We start from the raw sequence: 11768 nt of genomic DNA on the forward strand, positions 1-11768 counted from the left end.
CCCAAAAGTGAGGATTTCTTAGAACTCCTCCAAGGCACCAATTTGTATAGCGGAAGCGATTGTGCCAAAAGAAGCTACAAAAGAACAACAGAAAGTCAAAGAAAGAATGCACACAAAGTGTTTGAGTAAATGCTCAAGAATTCTATTACTCTTAAGAATTCAAGTTACAATGGATGAATACAAATGAAGGGGAGGCTCTCTATTTATAGTTGAGCTCCCCCAAAACCGACGGTCAAGATACATTTACATCGACGGACGAGATTCACTATATCCCTTGATTTTAGGGATTTACAAGATTTGCCATATCAAATCTAATCCAATCTTTACAAGATATGATTCTCTCTATCTTTTAAGATTAGTTACCAAAATTAGCCTAAGTTGCCATGTCTTCATCATCGGGCCAACCAGGCTTCAATCTGACAGGCTTCTCTAATAATTCCTTGAATCGGGCCAGTTCTCATGGGCTAAATGTTCCCCATCTTATCAATGGACCTCCATGGGGCTCATCTTGTGCCATGGTCACGGGCTTTGCACTTTGGCCCGTGACATTCTCCCCCACCCATTCTCGCAACGCCCTCGTTGCGACTTCTGGATGACACTGACTTGATTCACCTTTTCTCGTTGCCTCGGCTACTTCCCGACTTGCCTTGCGATCGGGTTGTCCCTTCCTTCAGAACTTATGCCTCGGCTTCCGTTGCCTTTTATCTTGAACCGTTGCACTCGTTGGTACATTCTGTTGGCAAGAAGTCTCCGCTTTAACTTGCCCCAATTTTGACTTGCTTCCACTAGAATCCCCGGGATTCTCACATCTTGGCTTCGTACCACCCATAGTCCCTTTGCCTCCTTGCTTATGAACTTTGAAAGGGCCCCTACGACCTTGCCAAGCCAACAAGTCAGAATTCAAAACACTATCAGAGTGTTTGCAATGTACCTTACTCGCAGCATTTACTCGTCTCGACCGTCTTTGAATCACTCCTTTCCCCTCGAAGCTCGATGCACAACCCACTTTTCCCAAAGGTGACGGCTCCACAGTCGATCCCGCGGGCTTCATATCGGTCCCTTGCGCTACTAACACTTCCGAAAGGGCTTTCGTACCTTTCCGGTTCGACGAATTAATGTTTCTCCCATACGAAACATCTTCGACTAGTTAGATTGACGATAACACCTTAGTCCCGACCTTCACATCTCGATGCACCGGCACAACACTTTTTGTTGATGGACCGGTGACAATATGGATTTGATCGACCCATGGTTGCAGAGTTGCCTGAATCCTGACAAGGAAGTTTAAGCCAAGCACAAAATCGTAATCATCTAATCGGATTACCTCGAATTCTTCATTGCTCTTCCATTCGCCGATTTGTAGTTCCACATCACGAACTACTCCCACAGTTGGGGCTTTCTCGGAAGTTGCTATCTTGATCTTCTTATTCGATTTCCTAATCGACAGACCAAGCTTCTTCGCAGCCTTTTCCGACATGAACAAGTCCGATGCTCCCGTATCAATAAGAGCACTCCGCTTCTGACCCGCAATGTTGATGTCCACAAACATCAACCCTTTTCCACCATTCCTTTTCCCAGGAATGAGCATCATCGAATTGACTTTCGATGTCTTCTCTTCGATAGGCTTCGTCTCTTCCTTCGGCTCCTCTTTCTTCTGGGTTGTCGAAATTATCACTTTATTCGGACATTTTCGCGCCATGTGTGGTCCTTGACAAATGAATCATTTTATTCTCTTCCTCTTGTCCCTTGGGTTGTTGAATCCCCGCTTCGTATCTCGTGGTTTCCCATTGCCACTTGTACTATCAGTACTGTTGCCCCCATCGCTATGTCCCCCTTCATCTTCTTCATGGTTTCTCTCACCATTTCCCTTTCCATTGGGCTTAGATAACTCGAACTTGTCTTTTGTTGGACCAAGCTCGACAAAGGACTCTGCTTCGGCCATGGCTACAGTAAGTTCGGTGATTCCTTGCCTACGCAACTCATGCTTTGCCCACAGCTTTAACACATCCTCGAACCAATAAAAAGCTTCTTTCTCGCTCAAGTCGAAGATTTGAAGCATCAACTCGCTAAATGCCCTCACATACTCCCGAACAGTTCCTTGTTGCGTGAGACGACGCAACTTTGCCCGAGCCTTCTTCTCAGCATACTGAGGGTAAAACTGTTTCTTCAACTCTCTTTGGAACTCCTCCTAAGTCCCAATTGCGTTACCACCACGTTTCTCATCCGTGGACCTATGACGCCACCACAAGAGAGCTACATCAGTAAAATAGATTGAAGTAGTATTTACCTTAATGGCATCATCCTCGATGCCTATCGCTCGGAAGATTGCTCCATTTCCCACAAGAAGTTGTCCACATCCCTTGCGGATCATGCACTCTTGAACTTCTCTTATTTGGGAACATCCATTGTCTGTTGCTTCGGTCTTGAAGACAACATCCCATTACTTAAAGCTGCTTTGTAGATCGCGAACTCCCCTTTGAGCTCCTCTATTTCTTTCTTCATGGCTAACGCCATATCCTCGAGAGCTTCATCCCTCACTGCCAGCTTTTCCTCAGTGAACTCGAGTAATTCCCTTATCTTTTCCCTATTTGCATCGAGAGAATCCAACACAAAATCTCTGAGTTACTTTTCCATCGAGTCAAACCCATCCGTGCATCCCTCAACCAATTCAAGCGTCTCTTTCACATTCCCTACGGATTCCTCGAGATTGACCACTCGGTTCTCCAAAGCTGTCAGCATTTCCCTCGAGCGACTGGCTTTTCTAGCCCTCCCATGGGTCTCCATTGGCTCACTCTGACCAACGACTTCTTTTGACATCCCAACGGTGCCTTCGAACCAACTCGAATATCACTTGGTTCAAAACCTACTCGGATACCACTTGTCACGGGGCTAGACCTTTCGTCTCGCAAACCGTGCGGCCTTAGGCGATCCGTTTGCTCCAAACTCGCCTAAGTCAGCCTTTACGCCCAAAAGTGAGGATTCCTTAGAACTCCTTCAAGGCACCAATTTGTGTAGCGGAAGCGATTGTGCCAAAAGAAGCTACAAAAGAACAACAGAAAGCCAAAGAAAGAATGCACACAAAGTGTTTGAGTAAATGCTCAAGAATTCTATTACTCTTAAGAACTCAAGTTACAATGGATGAATACAAATGAGGGGGAGGCTCTCTATTTATAATTGAGCTCCCCCAAAACCGACGGTCAAGATACATTTACATCGACGGACGAGATTCACTATATCCCTTGATTTTAGGGATTTACAAGATTTGCCATTTCAAATCTAATCCAATCTTTACAAGATATGATTCTCTCTATCTTTTAAGATTAGTTACCAAAATTAGCCTAAGTTGCCATGTCTTCATCATCGGGCCAACCAGGCTTCAATCTGACAGGCTTCTCTAATAATTCCTTGAATCGGGCCAGTTCTCGTGGGCTAAATATTCCCCATCTTATCAATGGACCTCCATGGGGCGCATCTTGTGCCATGGTCACGGGCTTTGCACTTTGGCCCGTGACATCTATATGCATTAAGGTATTCAACCCATAAAAAGTTTAATATGTTGTATGAAACAAACTCCAATGAAAATGAAAGATGAGGGTTTGATTAGTGAAATATATCGTATAACAAATTATTAAAGCATATAAAATAATTTATATACTTTGAAAAAAAATTAAAATTAAACACATAGTACTGTGATTGTTGCAATATGTAAGAGAATGTAGATCCAAATAAGTTTAAATACATATTATCCTTTAATCCGTATATAAATTAAATCACAACATAGAGCTAGGAAAAGAAAAGAAAAGAAAATATTATTAAAACACTACATAACCCAAAAAATAAAAAAAAGTACTATTAAACAAATGTCATAAATCTATATAATGTGATTTTATTAATATATCAATATTTATATACAAATAAAATACCTTAATTGTTGACTCTAATGTAAAATCTACTAGTACCTTTTCATTGCCATTGATGACCATTTTGCTCGGTGGGTGATCCGGGAACAAACGGAACGAAACCTCTTCCACCGAACACAGGTCGCATGAATGCATCGTCAAATTTTCTCCAGTAGTAATGCACAGTGTTGGAAGGAGTTGTCAAGAGCATTCTCAAGCTAGTCGGTCGACGTGCATTACGATTGTTTTGGTCAGCTTCGGGTTCGCCTTCATTGCCAATTAGTGGTACAATGAATGATTTCGGAGTAGATGGTTCAGACGAAAGCGTCCTCGTGAGATGTTTTGGAGAAGGAAGTAAGAGTCTCACTAATGGTTTAGTCATCAATCCAAAAACCTGTATGGTTTAGAGGAACATAAAATTACATAGGGAGATTCATGCTAACTGAAACATAGCAAAGATAGATTACCGGGACTCATGAGTGAATGTCGGAGTGTTGGATAGATGTCTGATATGGGTGTCTTTTTTTTTTTTTGGGGGGGGGGGGTCATATCCCATATTCGTGTTCAAAATATGTCGGACACAGATATCGGATATGGTTATTTCAAGAAAAATGAAGAGTTGGAGGAATATAAGAATGAAGTACTTCATATGTTACCGAGACTCTTTATTTTTCTAAAAAAACTAATGTCGAATGCATATTCAAACATGAGTTTGAAAATATAATTAATCCTTTAAATATATGTGTGTGTGTGTATATATGTAAACTTATGAGAAGTATACTAGGCACCAAATATGTTCTCATATCCGATATTCATCCCGAGATCAGATAACAGAGTGCTACAATTAAAGCAACTTTTGAGTGCCATGTTGCCACTTGAAAAATATGAGATTTTATGATCAAAGCTTCGGTGACAAAGAAAGGGATAGTTTACTATGATGTTCCGATTCTATTTTCTTTAAAGTATTTATACCTGACACTCGTGTCTGACATGGGGTTATAAGGATATGACTACCAAAGACACTCTAAATACATGGGAAAACTTGAAAAGATCTTACCATACTCGTATCCAATGCTTACATCCAAATTCAAATAACATATATACTTTGTGTCTTACCACTGTGCTGAAAAGAACAACCGAGATTGTGCTGGTTATCATCATCGCATTTCCTCGCAACTGCGTATGACCTAAGCTGGTAAACTGCAAGGACAAATAGTTTAGTCCATCTTTACATATTTGTCTCTCTACTAGCTTTGGTTGTTGCGTATGTTACTTGCAGGTGAATATTCGTTTTCCTTTTTCAAATAATAACTAAATAGAATATATAATTGCATATAATTTTTCATTTTTCTACCATGTCAGACAGATCCAGATATGGGTATAAGGATATGATCTTCTAAAGACTCAATATTAGAAAAAAACATGAACATACCCGTGCGGGAGACATACTCATGTCCGACAGTTTCACCCCAATCAAAGTAACATAGGGTTTAAATTGGGTGTAAACAAGAGACACTTGTGTATGAAAACTATTCGGGTTGGCTCAGTCATTGTCAAGTTGAACTTGAACATCTCGAGCTATCGACTATCATAATGCTTGACTCGACTAGTCACAAGTCTAGTTAAGTCATATTTTAATTTTAATTTTAATTTTAATATCTATTTTTTAGTTTTAATTAGTATTGAAAATTTTCATTTCAAACTTGAATACAAGAAATAAAATCAAGCATGGAAATCGAAACTCATTTTTTATTAGATAAAGGATCCAATCAAGAAGAGAAAAAGCAATTGAATCTTATACCTGATTGTAAGCAAGTGCCATTGAGACAGCACCACGCATAAGACCAGCCCACCAAACCGTGACCTGCAAAACAGATGTCAAAAGAGAGCTATGAATTCATCAAATCTGTCTCAAGCACACTGGAGATACAAATCAGCTATGTTACTCGGACTCAAGTATGAGTGTTGGATATGGATATGTATCTGGTACAAGTATGGTCAGATTTTTAAAGGTCAGCACACCATATCCATCTGTCACACGTGTATCAGGCAGAAGTACTTCAACAAAAATGAAGAGTCAGAATATCATAATGTATCAAAATGGTTTGAAACTCATACCTGCTGTTTGAAGTCAACTTTCTCGTGCGGCGCTTTCCTTGTCAAGTTAGATATGAAGGATAAGGGAAAAACGAAGGCTGCTCGTCCGACAAGAATCAACCCCAACAGAATTCCACTAACACCAACTAATGTTCCGGGGCTGCGAAGGAAAGGGTTAAATTAAGTCTGCATTTAAGTTATCTGTAAGATCTAAAAACAGTTTAATATTGACCTCACCTGTCACTGATAACTCTCCACTTCTCAATGTCCAATGCATCCATACCAACATAAAGGAAGATAAAAATCTCAGAAACAAAAGATAGTGTTGCAAAAGCATGCCTGCAATAATCAATTGGGAGCAATAACATATCAGTACTATCAAAGGTTGGCTGGCTTTCTTCCGAGATCAAAAAAAAGTAGCAAACTAATTCAACCTATGTAAGTCAGATTCAGATATTAATGTCAAATATGAGCGTGTATCCAACAAGGATATGTTCAATTTTTCCTATGTTAAATAACAACACCACAGATTGAGCCAGTTTTCCTGGTTCATCTGGTTTAACTGGTTAAATATGCTGATTCGAATTTTTAGTGTTTAGATACTTTAAACACTTCCTGAATGTGAAATAAACTAATAAAATAGTTAATAATTAACAAAAAGAAATGTATTTAGCTTCGTGTTCGTATTTTCAATATAAAACTAAGAGATGTGTATCTTATAAAAAAATTACTGGTTTTCAGCAATTAAACCAGTTCAATTTTCTTTTGATACCCACAGGAATGGGCTGCCCACTGATTTTTGGTTCAGTCAATTCGAATGGCCAGTCGGTTCAATATTTTGTTCCTTGATTAGGTGTAATGACATGTCAGTACCATGACTGATTGGCTGGCTTTCTCCCAAGACCCAAAAGAAGTGGCAAACTAATTCAACCTATGGTACTAGACTTGGATATGATTGTCAAATACGAATATATATTTGACCCGAGTATGTTTTCTATGTTTTCCATATAAACGGAAGGTCCTTGAAGAATCGCATTCTCATATGTATGTTCTAATATGTGTTCAACACAAGTATCAAAGCAACACAGAATTCAACTATCAAAATAAATGATTTTGGATATCAGACGTACTTGGTTGTCACTCTCGAACTTTCGGTAACATTATGCCATGTGTAATGAGACATAACGATCCCACAAAAGAATACTGTGAGAATAGCACTGAACGAGAAAAGCTGCAAGACAATAGGGCCAAATATTGTGGTGAGACAGCCTTTAGCATAATACAAAGAAAAAAGTTAACCCAAGAGGTGCCATACAAGTAGGAGGAAACCTTACTTCAGCCAGCATATATGATAGGTAAGCCATAAGCATCATGAGAGCAACCTCACGATCAGTGGAGTGCCTGTTTTACAAGAAGGGAAGAGAAATGATAACACTATCTTAAAAGATGGAACTCTTTTCCTTCATATATGACATAAGCAAGTATTTACTAGTGTATATAACTAATTACATAACAGCAGGGTTTAAAGAAACAGAGAAAATTGAAAGCTGATTCGAATAGGAGTATTTGGTTCATATATTATCTTAATGTATTTGATTCCGTTCAAATTTTATTTTCATAAGTAAAAAATATATATATATATATATATATTTTAAAAAAAGTAACCTTCAAACTGAACCGAATTATAATTTTATTTAATTTTTATTAATTTTATTTTATAATATAAAAATAAATATTTTTGTAACTTAGTGAAAATAACTTAAAAATACTGCACATTAATCATAGTTGTTTAAAAACCGAACCAAACTGTTATCAACGCTACATAACACAATAACATAATATAAATATATTATGTTCAACCCAAATTGAGGATGTGAAATGTTCAACCATTCTACGATCTCATATCTCATGAAATTATCAGATAATTCAGTTTACCCTCAGCAAGTTAGATGAGGCAAACAAATGAACACTACTTATATGCATACCTTCCAAAATAGAGCTTTCTGATAATGTAAGCGCTAAGCAGTCCAGCCTGTAGAAGATAAACAAAAATAAATAAATAAATCCAACCAAAATCAAGGAAATTCAAACTGAGAAGAGAAAGAAAGCCTCACCAAAACTCCAAGCAAAGTACTTAAAATAAATAAATACAAAAAGTTTCCGATGTATTGCAAAGCCATGGTAGAGTTGATGTGAGAAAGATCAAAGGTTTGGATTGCATTGAAAAGAACCACTGATGTGGCATCATTGACAACTCCCTCACCAAAAACCAGACTGTATAATAAAGGTGTCTCATCTTGATTAAGCACCTGAATGAATAAGGAGAGAATAGGTCACCACAACTTATGTTACTTAAACTCGATTCTGAGTGTTGCATACGGGTGTCGAACCTAAGTACTCTTAAAGAAAGAGTCCAACAACTAGAGCACAACTGCCCTTTAAAAGTTCTAATAAGAATCTAGATCTCACACAGACATACTTGCAAAGTGCACACAGAATCTGTTGCAGAAAATATTGCACCAATTGCTGCAGTTAAGAGAGTAGAATTAGCAAAAGAGTAAAACATAAATTTCAACAATAATAGGAAAAGATATAGCGACACGAATATTACCAAGATAATCCCCTAAAGTAAGATCACCGATGTTCATTTTCTTGAAGAAATGTATGGCACCTAATTCACAATAAGAGGACAAATTAATAGATGGTAGGATATAAATTAGGTAGATAACCATATTGCTCCAGTACTTTATTTTTCTTTTTTGAAGTACCTAAGTTCATCACCCTTGTTGGACACATTTTTGGATATAGGTATAAGAATATAACCCTCCAAAGACTCCAAATACATTGAAAAACTTTATAAAAATTTAACATATCCGTTCCAGACACATACTCTTACCTAGTGCTCACACTTGAGTCCAAGTAATATAGATGCAATATGCAGTTATTAACACAAATAACTTAAGGGCATGGTTCCAATTATTCCATCATCATGCTATAAAATCTTTAACCAGCCTTATTCTCTGGAATATGGCCAATTTCATTATAAATTGCTATATTACTAGGATTTAGGTGCGAGTCTCAAATACGAGTATGTGTCTGATGCATCTATTTTCAATTTTCCCAAGTATTTTCATGTACTGTACTTGGAAGATCCTCGTAGTATCATATCCCATACTCATGCCTTCATATGTGCTAATAACATGAATGTTGCACAAAGGTACTTCAACCAAAATAAGAGTCCGAGTTTCAATAATAATTCGAAACCAATGGATTCCATAAACCAGCCACCTTCAACTACAATGTCAAGTTGTTCAAGAAAACACAAGCAGGGTAAGACCTTTGAGCTTCACCAACTAAATTAAAATATGAAACATAATAAGGTTATTAAACCATTAAACATACCTATAGAAATGACGCAAAAGGATATTAAAGTACCAACTGCACCAAACAGCATGATAGTCATAAAGTTGCGGAAAAATTGTTTCTTCTTCACTTGGAATCTGTTGGTACAAAGATAAATTATCAATCATTTGCTCAGATGCTTTTAGTATAGCAAAGAACAATCAAGTATTATCCCAATACCATGTTACTTGGACTCGGGTGTGGTTACCAAAAATAATTTAAGAAAAATAAAGAGTCAGAGCAACATAGTCCTGGTATACCACCCAAAACTAAACTGAAAAAATGAAAAAAAAAAAAAAAAACCCGAATTTATATGTACTTTTACATAAACAACTAAAGCAAATAAATCGTGTTCTTTAAAAAATAAGTACAATACAAAAGTAAAGATTAAATGCAAGCATCAATAACTCACCCCGCATTGAAAATAATAGGAGGAAGTAAATAAATGAAGAACAAATCTTCACTGAAAACTAGAAGACGTGAGCTTTTTCCTCCTGTTGTAAGCAAAATTATAACTCCAGTACATACTCCCTGCAATAAAAAGAAATATTCGGAATTACGAAAATTAATGGCTTTTGTTTCCTTAACAATATTTATGTGTATATATGCAAAACTAAAACTTACTATGGCCAGAGCAGTAATAGACTCGTTCATCCATCGATTTTCCTCTAGTAAATGACCAATCACGATACACCCGCAAAGAAGCGCCACGAATAAGTTTATTGAAACTATTGGGGCATGATCAGATGCGAAAGTCGTCTCTGAATTTGCTAAAGCGAAGCTTATTATCCCGATTGTCATCGTATTAACAATCAAGAATTAAATGATTTTGAAAGTACGAACTAAGAATTTAATTTTGATTCAAGTATTTGATTTTGGATCAGGAAACTCCCATTCCAGGTGCTAATTCCGCTGGAAATTCAGTTTCTTAGAATTTCTAGTTTGACTGCAGAGAAACATTAGAGGAGAATAGGTGAAAATAAAATTCGAAACACATAAAAAATTTCAGAACGAAAATAAAAATGGAACGAATCAAACTCTACAACGAATTCCTTGTTTTTTTCCACCTTTTTCCTACTCTTTTTCTCACCGGCCAAACAGAACTACTACAGCAACTCAAAAAAGAAAGCTTCAAATATACAAAGAAGAATTAAAAAAAAAAAAACCAAATAAATCAGCATGAGAAAAACTGAGTCAGAATCCAACTCACCTCAACTCAGTTCCGTGGTTAGAAAAGTATTGAACTGAGAATAAAACGTCCTCGTTTTGGATCATAAAGTTCCAACCAGAATCTGATACGGTATCTTAACCGAAAAGCAGCTTATTCGAGTTGACAAAGACAGAGAATACTTTTTTTTTTTTAAATTCTGATATATATATATATATATATTAAATTTAAGGGTAAATTGCACCTGTTGTCCCTTAACTTTGGTCAAGATTACGTTTCAGCTATTTAATATTTTTTACTTACGAAATAGTCATTAACGTTATTGAATTGTTACATTTTTACCATTCATATATTATCTCCGGTTAAGATGACAACGTGACACCTTTATTTAAAGGGCTGATAACAATTTGGAAATATAAATAAAACATTATTTTGATATGTTTAATTATTTTCTTAATAACTATTTTAAATTTTAAAAATATTAAAAATATTAAAATTACATATAAAATTTTATAAAAATTAACTAAAAATTTTATATTAATATTAAGTAAAATTCATTATATTAATATTACATAAAATAAAATAAAATAAAATAAACTATCCCCCACCCCGATCCTCTCTTTTGCCTTTGGTTGTAAAAGAAATAATCATGTCCTACAAATTTCTAATTATATGACACTACAAAAAGGCAAGGTTGAAACAATATTTTCTGTGGAGTGTGCTTTGTATTTATTAGACGACACCGCAACAGCGTAATCCTCGTCGCGACGATACAACAGACAATATTCTGACGAGAAGAAAACGACATGATGGCGTGTTCTCAAATGCAACAGACTATAGGGCTTTTCTTTTGGGGGCAACAAGATTTAGTCACAGATAAGTTTTGGTGACAGTTTTCGTGGTAACTATGGAAAAAATTTTGTATCCTTTTGAGAGAATTCTATCAGAGTTAGGGCTTTATTTTCAAGATATGAGTTTATATGTTTAGTACATTTAAGTTTATTTTCTCTATATTGTACTCATATTTGTTTATTCATTAGTGAAAAGCTAAAGTCTCTTTTACCCGTAATTTTTTTATCCTCTTCAGAAGGTTTTCCACATCAAATATTTATGCTCGTTCTTATTCATTTTTATTATCTCATTATTTATACGGATCTATTCCCAACCTTTTCAATTCCCATTCTAAATTACCAGCTAGCAGA

The 11768-nt window shown here is 36.4% G+C and overlaps 1 protein-coding gene across 6 annotated transcripts; it reads right to left on the reverse strand.

Moving 5' to 3' along the window:
• Positions 1 to 3861: 3861 nt before the first annotated feature.
• LOC105798840 (sodium/hydrogen exchanger 1) lies at positions 3862 to 10738 on the reverse strand. Of its 6 annotated transcripts, none has more exons than XM_052621354.1 (16): positions 10609 to 10695; positions 10442 to 10504; positions 10023 to 10344; positions 9811 to 9929; positions 9399 to 9496; positions 8608 to 8667; positions 8476 to 8522; positions 8111 to 8305; positions 7982 to 8028; positions 7331 to 7397; positions 7127 to 7227; positions 6234 to 6335; positions 6018 to 6156; positions 5701 to 5763; positions 5016 to 5099; positions 3862 to 4293 (listed from the first exon to the last, which is right to left on the reverse strand). In XM_052621354.1, exons 3-16 carry the CDS (start codon positions 10197 to 10199, stop codon positions 3964 to 3966), a joined length of 1629 nt encoding a protein of 542 aa, XP_052477314.1. In that variant the 5' UTR covers positions 10200 to 10344; positions 10442 to 10504; positions 10609 to 10695; the 3' UTR covers positions 3862 to 3963. The 6 variants fall into 6 exon arrangements, with proteins under 6 accessions (XP_052477314.1, XP_012484502.1, XP_012484501.1 ...); XM_012629048.2 differs by having other exon boundaries at positions 10437 to 10504; positions 10609 to 10694; XM_012629047.2 differs by lacking the exon at positions 10442 to 10504 and having other exon boundaries at positions 10609 to 10738.
• Positions 10739 to 11768: the final 1030 nt, after the last annotated feature.

This window comes from Gossypium raimondii, chromosome 9, assembly GCF_025698545.1.
Source record: "Gossypium raimondii isolate GPD5lz chromosome 9, ASM2569854v1, whole genome shotgun sequence".
NCBI lineage: Eukaryota > Viridiplantae > Streptophyta > Magnoliopsida > Malvales > Malvaceae > Gossypium > Gossypium raimondii.